The sequence below is a fragment of the Triturus cristatus genome, chromosome 11 (assembly GCF_964204655.1).
Source record: "Triturus cristatus chromosome 11, aTriCri1.1, whole genome shotgun sequence".
In the NCBI taxonomy this organism is placed as follows: domain Eukaryota; kingdom Metazoa; phylum Chordata; class Amphibia; order Caudata; family Salamandridae; genus Triturus; species Triturus cristatus.
The window spans coordinates 627787139-627805229 of NC_140594.1; the positions used below are offsets into that span (position 1 = coordinate 627787139).

The window sequence follows — 18091 nt, forward strand, 5'->3', positions numbered from 1 at the left end:
AGGTGGTGTGCTTTGCACACCAACTGTTTTACAATCTCATCGTCATTTTGCAATGGAACTTATTTACTTATCAGTTGCATTGCGAAATGTCCATTCGCAGAGCAGCGAAAAAACCCCTCCTGCCTTATTAATATTTATAGATTAACTCACAGTTTTATGGTATTTTTTTTATATTTCTGTTTGTATTTATCCATATTTATGTTCTTGGCCATCTTATCTGTATTTATCCATATTTGTTTTTTTGTGAAACAATGTAGTAGTAAAATTATTATTTTTATATTTATTTGACTGATACACATGCATTCCTTCTTTGATGCCTGTTGTGTTTTAGCAAATTAAGCAGCCAGGCTTAATAAAACTATACACTCACAAGCAATTATTAGCATCATATAAAAAGTGTATGTTGACATATGCTGTTATTTAAGGAGATGGCATCCTATTTCTAACTCCCCGTGCTGTCTCGCTGCTCAGCAGTTGGCCTGGAAGTCATGAAAGACAGCATGGAGATTCGCTCTGTCAAAAGAAGCCCAATTTTCAGTATTTTTCAGCTTTTAAAAATAAATGCACATTGTTTTCTGTCTGTATTTATCTGTAAATATCAGTAAAAGTTGAGAGCCTTATTTAGAAGTTATTTTATTCCTCACATTAAATTACAGAAACGTCATAAGAACAATTCTTAGTGCACAAGTAGTCAAGACAAACACAAAATCCCACCCGGAGCTCCAGATGTCTTCAGCTCATCCCTGACACTGAGACCATCCAACTGGCACCAGTGAAGACCTCCTAGCGATGGAACCCTCCCAGCTCATCTCTCCATGCAGACCACTTCAGGGCGCAAACTCCATCCCTCGGATCATACTACCGCCACACAACATGCAAGATACAACAATTCTCCTGTGGTTGCTTCGCTGCGGGATTTTAGGTCCTTCGTTTTTTTCCAGTCGGTACTTCTTCGTTGATGGATTTGCTTGACTACTCCTAGACACACGTTACCTTCAATGAGCTTCTCAATTTACGATTCAATAACTTCTCATCCCTCTTAGCAGCTCGCATCTTTCAGCGATATCTTTGCTCCTACTGACGGCTTTCCATCGTCTATAAGTTTTTCAGCTCTGTCTAGCAACTCTGCTGCTTCAGCGAGCTTCTTGGCTCATTCTGGCAGCCCTCCTGCTTCAGTGAGCGTGTCAACCATGCTCACTGGGGTATGAATCACTATAGAAATATTACAGTGGGTGGGACCCAGAATGCACATTTTGGCCTTGCAAGAGGGGATAAAGTGCTATACCAAACCTTCCCTGCCAAATGAGCTTCCCCACTCCCAAATCCGCTCTCTTGCAGTGAGCTCTGGCTAACAGTTCGCTGGCGTCATTCGGCTCCTCCATTCCTCATTGGAGGGATCCTTCTTCAAAGTGCTTCTCACTCCTTCCTGAGGCTTCAGTACTGCATTGAGTTTCTCAGCCGCTACCTCTTCAATTCTTCTCCTGTGTAGCCTGCTCCGCGGCTCAAATCTGCAAGCATGCAGGCCTTTCCTCGCTTAGGGGCAGATTTACAAGCCCCATGCGCTACTTTTGCGTCACTTTTCCCATGTTAAAAGTGACGCAAAAGTGGCGCAAGGGGCTTGTAAATCTGCCCCTTAGTTTTTGTGTTGTGAGGGTCATCGAAGTGAGTGTGGTGTATTATTGAAGAGGAATGGTCTCTCGGCAATAGTTTGCGGAGCTGCAGAATTCTGTTGGCTTTGATCATGTGGTCTAAGTGCTTTAAGCGGGCAGATATTGAGGATCAGCACTTCTCAGCACTGGTGCAATACTTGTAATGGGAGAATACTGGAACTTCTCAGTAGCGCGCAGGTACCCGCACATTTATACTGACATTTAAAACACTGCATGGTCCCCTGCTACTTTCTTGCTAGAAGGAATAGTGTGCAGTGAGGAATCATCTCAAATAGTTCACCTTCAAACATTTTTTAAAAATTGTCTTTATTAGCATCTCAAACTGAATAATAAGAACAGATAGTATTGTAAAGATTTTGCAGTAAACATACATTTATTAAAAATTCGATTAAATATAACATAATAAATATTAAATGTGCAAAAGTAAATAACTGGTGCTTTGAACCTGCTGGGCTCCTGGCCTATTATTCTTGTCAATGGAAATAAACTTCGATTTGGGGGAGGGGTTTGATGTAAGGAAAACTATGAAAACAGAAGAGAGAGTGCAAAGCCGGGAGCGGGGGGAGGCTGAGGGGGTGGAGACTGGGTATAGGAATAGATGGTAGGAATGAAGGAATCTCTGAACAGGGTTTTGAGGGACACTGAAGGTGTTGACGTGACAATAAGAGCTAGTATGGGTTAAAGTGGTGATGACAGTGCAATGAGATAAGGCACTGCTAGGCCAAAGATGAAAATACCTCAGGGATGGGTGAAGAGCTATTTGTTTTATGAGATGCCTAGGTGGGACCCATGCCCTGGATAAGAACAGTTAGGAGTGGGGCTCATTGGTTTCTCAGTTGGGTTTGAGGTCACTTTTATTGATGTTGAAAGATCCCAGGGTGTGGGAGGTGTTGGCAGGGGATACCCAGTAGAGAGGTCCCAAGGCCTGGGGTTAACAAATGAGTAGGGGGGACTACAGCTCACAGCGAGGGGACACATTTATGCGTAGGGTTGCATAGTGTTCGTGGTAGGTTGCAATTCCAAATCTCCATCCATGGAGGGAGCATTAGGTTGGAAGAAGTATTGCTTCAGCAGACTGGGAGGAGTGGAGACCAATGGAGCCTCATGTGGAATATAGTGGGGGGGGGTGCGGGTTCAGGGTCGTCCAAATGGCCCCAGATCAGAACATTAAAATGCTGCATACCAGGACATTCAATGTCAGCAGTGTACCAGCTCTTTAGGTTCTCTTTTTAAAAGGTGTTCCACAAAGCACCATCAAATAAAGATCATTCATAAAACATCCTCTTTTCTGGGCACCTGAATAATTATTAAGTTCCTCTTAAGGGGCCGAGGATCAAGACATTCCTCGCGCTCCCTGAAGATTAGTGGTGAAGTCCCCTCTAAAGTATCTCCTGGGTCAGGATATTGTCTCCTGCTCGCAGGAGGCGTGCTTAGCTCTATTAAAGAGCCCTAGATCTAGGTGTTCTTGCGGTTTGACCCTGCATTGTGGTGCTAATGACTTTGGGTCCTATCACATTTCACTGTGTTTGGTGGTTCCTGTCACTGAACCCCAAGTAATGGAAGCATCCTTCAATGTAGTAACAAGTTGACCAGACTGTGCCGAAGGTCTCCTTCTCCTTTCTCCTCTTTCTGTCCTTCACAGTTCCTATGCTTTGTTGAACATTGATAGGCAGCCCAAAGGATTCCTCTGCTAGAAGCCCAGCTTCCATCAGCGGGTAAGGCTCGAAGATCCCCTGGGGCCCCTGGCATCCTCTCAGTGCGTAAGGGGATGGGGGTGAGGTCCGGGACCCCAAGGCAACGAGTCACCACCTCACACTCAGAGCTTCATGTTCTCCTGGATCCAGCCCAGATAACGAGTGACGTTGGTGTAGACACCGGGTGTGTCCTTTTGGCCGCAGCCTACGCCCCAGCTGATGATGCCTGTCAGGTGCATGCGGTCATTGTGAGGGCACATCAGCGGTCCCCCTGAGTCACCCTGAAAGAAAGACACAATCTTGTTAGATCATTTGCTACTGCATCCCAAGATCTACTCCTTCCCAGCCAATTCCCCGCTTTATGATGACAAATAGATCTGGGTTCACTTCAAAGATAGTCATGAGTTCAGGGTCAACCGAATGTCGAACTTAAGTTGTCCACTTTTTTGGATGACTTGAAGGTTCGATGAGCTCAGTGTCAAATTTGCTTTCAGGCTATTACAGAGCTTTAACGTTTGGTTTTCTGTATTGGCTTGGGGAAGGGAATGCTTCCTATGCTGACCCATTGTGCTCAGGCCTGAGTGATAGTGAAGGGAACATCTTGCAAGAGTGATCATGGTGGCTATGCTCATTAAGTGAGTTTATAGGGTCCAGTTTTGTCAGGAGGAACAACAGAATTTCAGCCTGATAAGGGGCTACAGTATTCATTTTTGCGATAGGGAAGTGACAGCCGTAAAGAGAGAGGGGTTAAACATGAATCGTTAGCATTTTCTGTTCTGTACTGTAGCTATTGGAAGGAACTAGCAAGTCAGGATAGTTTGTAAAACAGTTTGCTTTGCATTTTTTTGCAGTGCTCTGGTGAAGTTTGCAGGGTCCTCAAGTTCTCACAAAGAAAGCGTTATTAGCTCATCTTTTCCTTGTTTACCTTTGCTTCCAGGGGTCTTTTTTTCCGATTTAAAAAAGCAAACAGCTTATGATGCAATATATTGCTCTGTTTCTATGTTTTTCTCTTAAACAAAAATCCATAGTCATGCACATGTATGTACCAGCAAATATATATCGCCTCTTAGTGCCTTGCTGTGGCTTAAACTCAAAAAAGTTGTGGGAAAAAAAGCAAACAGCAATTATCAGAATCCAAAGAACGCAAAATGGATTATCTAATAATGCATGTGTGATACTTTCAGCCAGTACCGGCTTCTTCGGCATCATCACTTTGTAGAGCGGACATACTTCTAAAGAGATCTCGTAGAACTATAACCCTTAAAATGCACAGTGACGTGGCTTACAAAGCCCAGAGTGGTTCAAAGAGAGACCCGTTTTACGAGTTTGATATGTATTCAGAATGGCTATAAATTTGTGCCATGGCCCAATCACGGATTTTGAATAACTTCCATATGTAATGAGAGAACGTATTTTTATAAATGTTCCGACTTTGACAGAAGTCCCCTTTGATCAAGTGTTTGCCTTTCAAGCTCAGGTTTTTATTTGTTGTACTTTGCTGCTATTTTCAAACCAAACATAGCTGTGAAATGCCAAGTGACACCATGTATAGCAGGTTTAAATGGTTCGCATTTGCTTTCAAAGCCACTACTCCCTGGGTGATTTGTGAAACTCCCACTTGAGCTATTCGTCAAGCAGAATAGAACTTTCAGGCTTGGTCTAGCTCGTGAGCTCACAGAATTCACAGGATCAGACCTTGGGTATGAGAGCTGCACCTCACCCAAGACATAACATACATGTTCAGGACTCAGACGGTAGAACTATCTCACAGGCACTCGCCTTTGTTAGCAGATTTATCTCCTGGGTTACTCGACCTGACAGTCTGAGGCCGTAGACAGAAGGATTGTACCTCCGGTTACAGACGCCAACAGGCTCTGGGTTAAGGCAGCGGGGCTATCCCTCAACAGACAGAACTTGCATTCACGTCTTGCACAGCAGAGTTACCCAGCAAGTTACACAGACACACTGCCTTGACTTTAGACATCAAAGCTATCACCACTTTGGCGGTGGGGGAGAGGGATCGCCACACCAGCGGCCCACTCCTTGACCGCCAAACCTGTGTGCCCGCCAGATTATTTTTTTTGTCACGGACAGGCGGTTCTTTGACAGTGTCTATGAAAAAGGCACTGCAATTGGAACATCAAACACAGTACCTACCCTGCATGGACTGGCGCAGTCCATGCCGTGCAGGTACTGGGATGTATGTACACAGGGGGGCACAACATGTGCCTCCCTGCTTGCACCCCATGGCCCTAAGGCACAAAGGGGGCCTCTAGGGTCCACTTTGTTTCCTCTCTAATACGGTTTTCATGGAGTATGAACCGCCATGAAAACCGTGGTGGAGAGGAAACTTGTAATATGCTTGGTGGGATCGTGGCGGTCCCGCCAAGAATAGTGCTGCCTCAAGACTGCCGCGCCACCACCATGGATCTCTGATCCCTGGTGGATGCGGCGGTGAAGTGGCAGTCCGACTGCCCAAGTTGTAATAGGGTGGTCGTAACGCCGGTGCTGTGGTGGCTAGACCTCCTCAACTACGCACCTGCGAGTCTGGTGGTCCTTGGACCGCTAGACTCGTAATCAGGCCCTTAGTGTTTGCTGCAGCCAGCAGAGCTATTCCTCGGGCTACAGAACTGAATCCAGACCTGGCATAGCAGAGCTACCCATCAAGTTATACAGACTGTACTGTCTTGACTTTAGACAACAGACCTACCTCCTGGATTACAAAAATCTCAAACGTGTTTGCTGTAGACCGCAGAGCTATCCCTCATGTTAACTTACAGCTTCAGGCCTTGGATAGCAGGACCGTGTCTCACTCTACACAGAACTAACAGACTTATGCCTCAAACCTATCACTTGGTCACAAAGACCTGACAGTCTAAGGCATTATGGAATGATCCGGACTGACGGCAGACGTATACGCCCGCATTGAAGTACCCGACCTTCTCTGGTGATGTTAACTCACGAATAAATCCTGCATCACAAGACTCCAACCTGCTGGTGGAAGCCAAGTGTTTTTGATTCATTGCCCATGGCGAAGACTCCAACCGGCTGGTGGAGATCTTCAACGGTTTGAGCGCTTTCCTAACAATAAGAAACCTACCGGATGGTATTCTCCACTCTCACCCGACCCAAACTAATTGATTTGATCGCTCACATGTTTCGATACCATTATTGGATCGCCGCTACTTTTTGATCTTTCACTAGGATCACAGCTTCCAATTTTACTTCATTGATTGATTTATCGACTCCTGTGGCTGTCCACTCCGCGTTTTTACAGTCCTGAGGAAGACCTGTTGTGACGCATATTACTCTGCGCTGTCTCCAGGGTCGAAACATCGACATTATTACCACACATATCTATACAGTTTTCTTGATCCTAATTCTAAATCACTATTGGGTCTTGCATTCATGTTAATAATCAGTAGACAGGACAGTCATCTTAAATTGAATTGATCTATGTCACTTGAGTATGTCCTGTATATAGTGCACCTTTGACTTCACCAGTCACCACATGTCACTTTTTCACAACAGTCACCTTATATTGCTGCAATTGATTAGTGTTTGTGACAGCCATATATATTTATATTCAATGCTTTTTGGAATAACAAAAAGAGTAAATCAACTCTGTTGTTAGAAATTTCCTTTTCTTGGTGTGTGCTTATCAGAAATTGTTTTTCATTTATTGATATCAAATTGAGATACATCATTGCCTTTGTATCGAATACATGAATCACAGCAATTGTATTACCCAACAGAACCAACTGTTTTCTATATTACCAATACCCAAGTCCTGAGGGACACAGGGTCGCCCCATGAGTACCCCGATATCGGCAGTGGGATTCTTATGTTTCACAAATAATGTTTGTGCACCTTTTACTACAGTAGTTGATACAAATGCATGGCTGCCACCTCCGTTCAGCGCTCTGATGCCGCAAGGGCCTTTAGTGCACGCTATATAAAACTTTAAAAATAATGAAACATATACATTGCCGTCAGTGGGTGGCTACACACCGAACCTTAATCAGTCTTTCCAATGTCCCTGACGGATTTAGGATGTCATTCGCCACTTTGAGGCCACCATAGTAACTTTTGCACTTTGCTCAGGTTGTTATGTGCTCTCGATTCACGGATAAAGTGTTAAGTTATTTCATCTTGTGAAATGTTTGTCCAACCAATCACCACCAGATACATTCTGGTGGTGAAGTTCGAGTAAACAAGGAAGAGCGATTTGAACCCCCCGTTCAGTGTGTGTTAGTACTAAAACGGGGACAGAGGCAAATGACATCAGTTGCAGCACTAATTGTTTGTAATAGCTTCTAATTACTCCCTAATGTCCTATCGACGTGTACTGAATTAACACTTCTATGTCGCGTATCATCACAAGTTTAAGGCAGTTTTTCCGTTGATTTACTGCCATCTGGTGGTTTGTTTCTAGAAAGCAGTTTATCGGCTCACACTGGATTGCATGAATTTTTCAGCTTGTATTTTTTCTTTTGCCTACAAGGGTTTCACCATTCTTTTTTTATTTTTTATCTATTGATAGTTTAAAGAACGCAGTCTGTTGCTTACATTTTTCACTTGTGCCGCCTTTCATGAATAGAACACTAATGATATAATAAATCGCTCCATTCAGTGGTTAATTTGTAAAACAAAAAGTGCTGGGGCTCTCCTCAGGAGGCAGCGTTTAACAGGAGAAATGAGCTGGTGCAAACTGCCTCCTGACTAGAGCCCCGGCACTCAATACTCAGGAGAGGACTTGGCCTAATGGCTAGAGCTGCCGATTTCAAAGCTGGGGAACTGGGTCCGAGTCTCGACGTGTTTCAACATCCTGTGATTTGGGGGGCGGGAAACCATGTGCCTTCTAAATGAGCATGTCCTTAATTGGTGCTATAAGCGCCGGTGCTGAGGATTAGGTGCCGGTGCTGAGCACCAGAATGCACCGGCTCAAATTAAGCACTGGCTCCATTTCTTTATTATTCGCCATGTAGCGTGAACTAGTGAGGGTGATATGACCAGGCCTCGCGCCCAAAGAGAGCATCTGATGTGTACGTTTTAATGTTTTGGTCCTTGGTAAAGCTAGAAATATGGCTAAACCGCTGACAAGCTAGAAATGGGCCTTGCCTCCTTCCAGGACAGGCCATCCCAGCCTGGAGATCCCTGCTGGAGGGTCAGAGATCATAGTGCAGGTCAATTGGTGACATAATCGGGGCTCTTTCAAACCATTTCTCTGTGGATCAGGTCTAATTCTGTTAACTGCGACATCTGTCTATTCGGATTGCCCCAGAGTTTCTAAGAGCATAATACCGCGCTGGTGGAGAACACAACTTCTTAATCTGCATCAATTTCTAACATTAACATAAAGATACAGGTGGATAAGAGTAAATTACTAGTATTTTTTTGACTGAGGAGTTCTAAGTGACATGAAATAGACAAGAGCGAAGCTCGAGTTATCTTTGACGTCATTCTTAACTTTTTTTACCCACCATCATTTTATGTAAAGTATGGGCCCTATAATCTTCTGCCCCTTCCTTCAGCCAGTACGCAGGAGCAGAGGAGTAATGGGGGAGCCATAGATAACATGTCTTCTCCTTCCTGACTCAAATGTGAAGAAAAAAAACTTACAATACCTTACCTGCCACCCTTAAGCAATCCCCACCACCGTCCCTCCTTACCCCTCTTGTAGCTGGTCTTTCCAGGGCCGGACTGGCAACGCAAACCAGCCCTGGCAATTAAGTCGGACTGCCGCGTTTGGGGGGCTGCACATTTGTTACGGGGGGGGGGGGGGGGGGTATTGCAGAACTCGCCCCCAGTAACAAAAACTGCCCCCACCAGTCCAAAACCGGCCCCCTTCCTTCCGGCCCATCGGTAAGATGCCCGGGGACCGCTACGGCCAGTCCGGCACTGGTGCTTTCTGCTTTAAACACTCCGTCCATCATCCCCTTTGGTTTTGCTTTGTTCAATCTAAATTGGCAGGGTATGCCCAGACGTGGGTCCCTTGCTCACTTTGCCACTGGATTCAAGCTAGCCTGGCTGATGACGGCTGATTAGCCTGAAACCGGTGCCAGGATGCTTGTTTCCGGTCCAGGGAAGACATGGCTTGGCAGTTCGGGCTGGACTGTTCCTGTGAGGCACAGGGTCAGACTGATTTGCATATGGCCATGTCTGAACTGGGGTGGCGGAGTGAGCTAAAGAATGATGATGGATTAAACCCAGATCAGTTGACTGGGGGTGAGTGCTTGCAATGTTCAACACTCCGTCATCATCCTCTTTGGTTTTGCTTTGTTCGCCCTAATTTGGCAGGGTATGCCCAGATGTGGGTCCCTTGCTCACTTTGCCACTGGAATCAAGCTAGCCTGGCTGATGATGGCTGATTAGCCAGAAACCGGTCCCAGGATGCTTGTTTCCGTTGACTGGGGGTGAGTGCTTGCAATGTTCAACACTCTGTCCATCATCCCCTTTGGTTTTGCTTTCTGCTTTCAGTCAAAGCAGTGCAGCGCTTTCAGCCTGGCCTGGGGTGTCTTTATGATGCAGCAACAGTGAATAACGAGTTGTGTTCTCAACTGTTACTACGTCATAACAGTGAGTTATCAGATTTAGAAAGTGGTGCAAACAAGAGAGGCTTTCTACAGAAGCCACGCATAACAAAAAGTTATGTTAATTACAATTGTATACCACGTCAACTGCAAAAGATTTTCGAAAATATAATGTAAAATGTTTCATGTTATATTAAAAATCCATACTATCACCATTTTACAATTTACCTGGCACTTGAAAGCATAATGTACGGGGAAGAATAACTGCCAACAAAATCATAAAAATGATGTCTCATTATCTAGCCTGAATGGTGCCTTCTGCTCCTGCAGGGCTCCCCAGATGATTGCAGAGGTTTACGGCTCCAGAGCAGTCACTTCCGGCAGCGACAGTCTCAGTACCTTCAACTCGGGTAAGTAGTTTTGCTAACAAATGGGATCCCCTGTAGTTTTATGAGTCTCTAGTCCAGTTGGTTCTGCTGAAACCAAAACTAATCCAGCTCAGCACCCGCACAAGATGCAGATATCATGCGCATACCTGGATCCTGGCTGAAGACTGATCCGCTAGGTAGATGTCAAAGGTATCTTTCTTAAAGCCCCCAAGCCTTAAGATTAGTGGTAGGCCCGCACCCCCTGCCTGAAAGCTCCCTTTGCCCCAGTCCTTACTTATTGACTGTTCCTGATGTGGATGCACCTACCTTGCAGGCGTCATCCAGGTTCCGCGTGTCACCAGCACACAGCATGTTCTCAGTCACTACACGGTTGGCGAGACGAGCTGGGGTGCAGCTGCTGGGCGGATAGAGGCGGACATGGCCCTCCTTCAAGCGCTCAGAGTAGAAAGGGGAGACTGTTAAGGAGGGAAGGAAGAAGTTTAACTTTTGAGTGCCTTGCAAACTTTCAGAATGTCTTGTCTCGTAACAACCATGCAGTGTTGAAGAATGTGTGGAACAGGCCTCAGCAGATGCAGTGAGTGTGTGGAAAAGGCCTCAGCAGTTGCAGTGAGTGTCTGGAACACGCCTCAGCAGCAGTGTAACACAGAATTGTACAATACTCTGCTGACTACAAAAACTTGACTATACACACACCCTTGCATGCTTAACCCTAAGATATTGCAACACATGCCCCCTCCCCCCCAAGGCACTTACATTCCTCGTGTTTTCCAAATCCAGAAACCTCGCACTCTGTCCAGTCAGGGAGCTGTCCCTTCGGCTCTGGGAGACAGGCGGTGCGGACACTGGGGGAGTCTGTGGCGCACTCACCAGACTCCGATTTTAGTTTCAGCAGCACTGTATGGGAAGAAGAGATCTGAGGTGAGAAGAAAAGGGGTGAGTGAAGGAGAAGCAGGGGATAACAAAGGAAGGAAGGGAGATGCTTAGTGTGAGAAGGGAGAAGATAGGATGGGCTTGAGGTAAGAGGGGGAGGAAGGCTGGAGTGAGAAGAGGACGGTGGAGACTGTATGAAGCATGGAAGGAGGAAAAAGGGACAGAGAGTCTGACCTGATAAGGAGAGGTAATGCCCCGATTACTTACTGGTAATCTTCATTACTCTGAGTCCTAGTCTTCCTCACCACAGTGTAGTTTCCCATCCCACCCAGCCCTGTTTTGTGTGGGGCTTCGTCTTTCTTGTGGCTTTGGTTACAGGATGTTATGTGGGGGGGGCTGTTTCTTTTATGTTATTGGCGGGTGACGGAGTCGGCCATATTGGAGGGATGGGAGGCTGGTATGCGGACTTTAACTTTTGGAGTTTCTGTGGGAGGCTAAAGCTCATTGTGTCGTTACTGTGGCAAGGAAGACAGACGAGGAGCTAATGAGTGGTTGTGATGTGAAATGGAGGCTTGAGGTGCGAGGCATGTGGTGCGAAGAAAGGAGCGCATAGATGCCGTCTGGGGAAGGAAGGCCAGGGAGCTGAAGGGCGCATGGATGACTACAGCAAAGGAAGGGTTGAAGTGAGAAGAAAAGAGGAGACTGGATGTGACAAGGGGAAGGAAAGCCTGAGACGAAAAAAGGAAGGAGAACCCTGGATGAGAAAAAGACCAGTGGGCAGCGAGCCTTGGGATGAGGATAGGAAGGTATTGATGAAGGGGGCTAGGGTGAGAATGAGGGATGTAGGCTCCTGGCGCGAAGGGGTGGAGTGGCCTGCGGTTAGAAGATGATGGTAGGAAAGGCTGGAGATGAGAAGAGACTGACTAAGGAGGATACTAGGTCAGGAACAGATAGAAAGGTGAGTGAGGTGACGAGGCAATTAAAATCATTTGTTGATGAGAGGTGGTAATGAAAATGTGGTCTAGGTTGAGAAGGGATACAGTGCCAGGTCCAGCCACAGGGTAGGGAAGGTCATGCTTCAGGTGACAGAAGGGACAGATGCCCAGAAGAAGGAAGAGACTTCACATGAAAAGGTGTGGTTGAAGCCATAAAAGAGTGAGGAAAAGGACGGGAGGATGATGAGTAGGGAGCAAGAGTGCAAGGAGAAAAGGTGCTGAGGCGGGTGAGGAAGTAGAATGGCGCATGCTCAAGTAGGTGGGGGAGTCCCATACAGTGCTGAAGTAAGGGATGTTGCACTTGTAGGGAAATACACAGTTGGGTACACGGCTGACCAATACATACCGATATCATTATCAAACGTGTCGATGTCGAACTTATTGTGAACAATGTATTTCTCCACGCTGAACCGCTGTTCCTCGTCCGACGGTGAAGCCCGGTAGGTCCGTCCCAGCACCACCTTGAGCCGATTCACATTAAACCTGTGGATCACAAGTGAAGTTAATGGCATATAGTAAGCAAGAGATCAGTTACTGCTGCGTAGAGCCCATTAACAGGGGTACCAATGGCCTGGGTTTGTTTTCTCCATCGATTTATCTTTCTTTTACACTGTGGAATACTAAAGTGAAGGAAAAGGGGGACAGTAGTCCAGCCTGGATAACAACTAAAATAGAGGAAAACTCGTGAGATGAAAATCTGATGATTCGCTTTTTAAAAAATAAAAAGCACTGGGACTGGCATTGAATCTTGGATTTGATCTAAAAGAAAACCCTTAAAAGTTCCTAAAATATATATAACAACATACAGTTTATTATTTATTTAACAAAAAATATATTTTTAAGGCTGAGGAAAAAATGTCAAAGGCCAAAAAGGATTACCGAGGCCGGATATGGATAACGAAGCAGGAAGCAAAGTTAAGAGGAGTTGGGAAAGTGGATGGGATTAGTGAGGTTAGACCAAAAAAACACGTGTCCCGGAAGAGGACAAACAAATAAAAATAGGAAGTGAGAGGGAAAAGAGGGTGGGAGGAGGAGCGGCGAAGGAGAGAAGAGAGTGGGACGAGGGCTCAGCAAAACACAGAAGGTATATTAGGGGAATTCGAGGGGTCTTCTTCTACCATATTTCCATAGATACAAAAGGAGGTGTTGTGGAGGAGAAAAACATTTAAGAGGTGGAGTGAAAAGGGGTGAAAATTCGAAAGAAAAGGCGAGGGTACATCTGAAGTCTAGACAAAAAATGTCCTGAGCAAAGGTTTAGGTATTTTAGGAACCTGGTTCGAAACAATAGCTTCACCCAGATAATGTTTTAGTAATATGTACGTCTCCTCTTACTTTTCCTCGAAGCAATGGGCCGCTGAAAGCACCCAGCAGGAGCCGATGAGCGTTCCCCCACACAAGAAGTGCTCCCCTGTAACACGGCGGTATGTGGCAAAGATGGCTGCTTGCCAGGGATGAGAGGTGATGTCAACAAGCGTCCCGCCTTTGACGCGGTACGTGGCTTGCGAGGGCTGCCTCAGACCACACGTTGCTGCAGAGAGAACAGAACAGGAAACATTAAGGGAGCTATGGTACCTGAACAAGGTGCAAGCTGCAGCTGACATGAACAAGTGCTATCAAACAGCAATGTTATCACATGTAAACATTATTACACACTTTATTGCTATAACTGTAACGCTCAAATATTGTCACATGCTAACAGCACATGCTAATATTATTCCACAACAAACAATGAGATGAAAGGAATGCCTGAAATGATCTCAGCCCATGGCGGTCACATTGTGTCATATTCCAATCCATCATTTTTCACTCAGTGCGCCACAGCAGACAGAGACCAGCCATCAAAGTATCACACAATCATGTTTCACAAACTCATGTCCTCACACATGAACGTTATCACATGCCTAAATCTTATCAGAATTGTACAATGTTATCATACACTAACTTTATAATATAGTAGCCTTTTCAAATTGTAGCACACTAACATGCTAAACAAAATGTGAATACGATGATGGTAATATTAACCTAGTCATGTGGTAATATTACACATCCGCTTACCTTTATGTCAACATATCACACTATAATCCTATCACACCCTAATGTTATACTTTCTAACTTTACTACACCGAAACCCTATCACACATTAATATTATCCCTTGATAAACCTATCACATATCAGCCTCACCACACTTTAATCTTTTCATACTCAAACCCAACCACACTGTAAGGAATTACATCATGTTTTTACTCTTTTAACCTATCACACAATAACCGCATCAAACTCTAACACCATTACACCCCAAGCTTATCTCTGTAAACTGCCAGAATATAAACCAATCGCACAATAACAATATCACTATCTAATAAGTTTGACATGTATCCCACCATCACCTCTCAGGCTCTAACACCAGAAGATCCCATAATCTGGAACTCTTCCCCCCCCCGAGAATCCGAAGAATCATTTCAACGAAAATATTTAAAATGGAAGCTAAAACCTTTCTGATGAGCAAATTTCTCCCTTAAATACTCAGCATTCTCCGCCCACCTTGGCTCGTTAATCTTCAACAGATATCCTTTCGACTCGTCCCTATCTTAGAGCGACTCTCCCTACTTCTATGATCACTAGATTTGACTCCTGACAAAGTTCTACCTCCGATTACATCTTACCTATTTGCTATTCCAAACTTGTCTCTATGATACCTTGTGAGGACTGCCTCGCTATATATGATTTGCTTGTACTTGAACTTGTTCTTATGCACCGAACCGAAATACCTATGTCTTCTTAGCATGTTTTTATCGAATTGTACTTATCCAATCTTCATAGATACCAGATCTCTATCTATTAGGACACGTCCAAACTGTCTAGAATATGTTACTCGAATACTGTGAAGACCTCTGATACCCTTTTTCGGGTCTTGTTCGCACTATACAAAACTCTAAAAATAAAATAAACCCCAAGGGCATTTGTGTATATGGACCACACTCTATCACATTAAGAGTCGGTACCTGCTGTACTGTAAAGTTTAACTTTAGCACTATAGGCTATACACCTACATTAACACAATCTGGTCTGGCACACACTGATGATGTCACAGTGGTCTGCTATGCCAGCAGGTGGTAGTATGCAGAACGAATTTACCTCCTTCACATTTTGTACGACAAGGGGAGGTAGTGGGTGAGAGAAGAGAGGCTCACAGATAACATGGTGCTAGTGCTTTTAGATCAAGAGGTCTGGGAAGCTAGTTATGGGTGTTGATGGCAGTGAGAAGCAAGATTGGTGAGAGCTCTCTTACAGCAGGTGGGCACCGCACAGTACTCCCAGGAAGTCTTGTCGTCTTTCAGTATGTGGCACCAGGGCTTGGTGTCATTGTCTGGATTTCTGTAAAAGAAAATACGTTGTGAGGTCAGGAATAGTGACATTTCTATGTTTTGTGACATTTCTATCTTTGTGTGGGTTATCAAGATTAAAAGTTCAATTCTACAAGATGGCTGAAATTCTGGAATCTTGCATCAAACTGACCACAGGTGAGCTGTTTTGTAATTTTATACATTTACAGCTAGAGGCTCTTGGCCATCTATGTAGTAGCAGGGCTTAATTTATGCCGGAGATTACTGTTGGTGGGCCCTAGCATACATTATTGAGGTTGTGGACTAATTTATTTTGGTCAAGCCTGGGCATCGCATGTGCTGCTCTGCAAGGCATGTTGTATTTAAGTATGGACTTGACGCTCAGCTCACTCTCCGCCCATATTTTTGATTGGTTTGTGAAATTGTCCTTTGTAAATGCTGGCTGCTGATTCGTTAATAGACTTATTAGTCCCTCCTTAGTACCGCCTTGTCTTCATTTGTAACCTCCTATGAGGACTGGCCCTTTGACTTTTGTTGTTACACGGTATGTCTTATTTAGTCTGTAAGCACTATTTTCATTTAATGAGTTTCTCCAACTGCAGGCACGACATGCTTTCCTGCATGCTTTCACTTTCCAAGCAGTCCGGGACAATGTCAGCCGCTTCTCTGAAATTAAATTGGTCTCGCATTTACAAGACTTTGAGCTATTGGCATTGTAAATGACAATGTCTTTTATTTATGTGTTAATTATTAAAACAGATAAATAAAAGGCACTGTCATTTACAATGCCAATAGCTTAAACTCTCGCAAATGCGATACCGATTGCATTGCAAATGCTTGTTGATCATTGGCGTTAGACACACAGCAAGCCAGAGAAAGGCAGAAAACGGAGCAAGGGGGAAGAGAGAAATAAAACAGCTACAAATGGAGAAGCAGGGATGAAAAGAAACCTGCAAGGGTGAGGTAAAGAGACAGACATTATAGGGTGGTGGAATAAAGAGGCACAGGGTAGATAGAATGAAAACTAGACAGCGGTTGTATTTGGTAACCCCAGCATTCAGCAGTGTCTGCAGCAAGCTCCTCAAGAGAAGCGTTGGGCCCCGCACATTTTATTACAAGTTACTCTGTGTGTAGCAGAGCTGATGCTTGATGTGCATATAGCAATATATGGGGTGAGGCCACAAGTGGAGGAGCAGTGATGACGTCACAGGTATTGAACCAATGCCCCGCAAGGCTAATGTCACACATGTTGGAGCTGTGGTATGTGGGGCATTATGGGTGACTAGTCATTGGTCGCTGGCAATGAGAATTTCTTAGCAGTTTAAGCAGCAATCTCTGGGGGTAACTGCGTCTATGATGGCACGTGAGGGGGCTGTTATGTGGTCAGTGTCTCAGATTTGGGTGTGGTACTGGAAGTTTTTTATTCCCACATTGTGCACAATCTCTGGTTACATAGCTCAGGGTAGTGGGCGTCTTCTATCATATGAGAAATTAATACTTCGCTGAAAACAAGAACATCCTGGGTGGCCATACAATACACATATATTATTTGTACTCAGATTAACTGAGTAAATCACACATAATATTTGACACAGAATGTAAGCAATTACTGTAAGTTCATTTTTTAAATAAAGGACTGTAAAATAACACAAAATAGGAGAGATAAGATACTCAACAGGCCTAAATAAATTGTAACCTGAACAACAATTTCATTACGTATGAATTTGTGTCTACATTTTGTAGATTCTTTGCCACGCTTTTGGCTAGTCTTATCAAATATGATGTATGAGTATTGTAAACCCGTTTCAATAAATATGAATTTAATCACATAAATTGCTAACTATTAGAAAGATATTGTAAACTGCTCAAATAGTAGGCCAATATTTGTCAACGTTACCTATAAACAATCTTGAATCTTCCCGATTTGATAAGAATTTTTTTTGTTGTTTATTTAAAAATGTTATGCATCTAATTTTTTTTTTAATTCTTTTTATTAACAATGTAGGTAGGGTGGTCAATGCATACAATCAATAGATCATCAAATATATGTGTTTCACACTTACGCAGGCATAAGGTTATTACGCACATCATTACAGTGAGAGAAAAGAACAAATATTTAGGATAAACAGATTAATACATCAGGGAGTCAGCGGTTCGTCGGGGGGGGGTAACATTTGGGGGTTCACATATGTTGCCACGATAAGTGTTCCATTTTGTTCAAAGTGCCATCCACTTTCGAGAAAAAATGTTTTACAAATGAATGAATCCTTCAGAAACAAGTTTTATAAAGGAAAAGTTTGGCCAATCTAATAGAAAAAATGTCTGGATCCTTATAAGATTCTTTGATACTTCAAGTTTATTACGTTCACTGGGCAGTATTGCTCACACGGCAAATGGTAATACTCGCACTGGGGTGTTGAAGAAGCGGTGAGAGCCAGACCCTCTTGTACATTTGATGAAAATCAGGGGTAACTCGGGGTCACCTAACACATTCAGGACAGCTGTCATAAAATCATGGGAAGGGGTATTTTTCTAAATGCCTAGGAAAGGTAGTGCTGTCTATCTGGGCTATGTCTTGGTTTCCCTTCACATCCC

At 44.3% G+C, this 18091-nt stretch overlaps 1 protein-coding gene across 4 annotated transcripts in view; it reads right to left on the minus strand.

The window, feature by feature from the left end:
* Nucleotides 1-1954: 1954 nt before the first annotated feature.
* Nucleotides 1955-18091, minus strand: part of PLAT (plasminogen activator, tissue type) — a 108245-nt gene continuing 92108 nt past the window's right edge. For all 4 annotated transcript variants that reach the window (XM_085634076.1, XM_085634078.1, XM_085634075.1 and 1 more), the window contains exons 9-14: nt 15442-15527; nt 13484-13679; nt 12498-12634; nt 11040-11180; nt 10593-10741; nt 1955-3645 (exon numbers count right to left, since the gene is read on the minus strand). In XM_085634076.1, the coding sequence (XP_085490202.1) occupies nt 3487-3645; nt 10593-10741; nt 11040-11180; nt 12498-12634; nt 13484-13679; nt 15442-15527 (868 nt within the window). In that variant the 3' untranslated portion in view covers nt 1955-3486. The remainder of the gene's footprint in view (nt 3646-10592; nt 10742-11039; nt 11181-12497; nt 12635-13483; nt 13680-15441; nt 15528-18091) is intronic.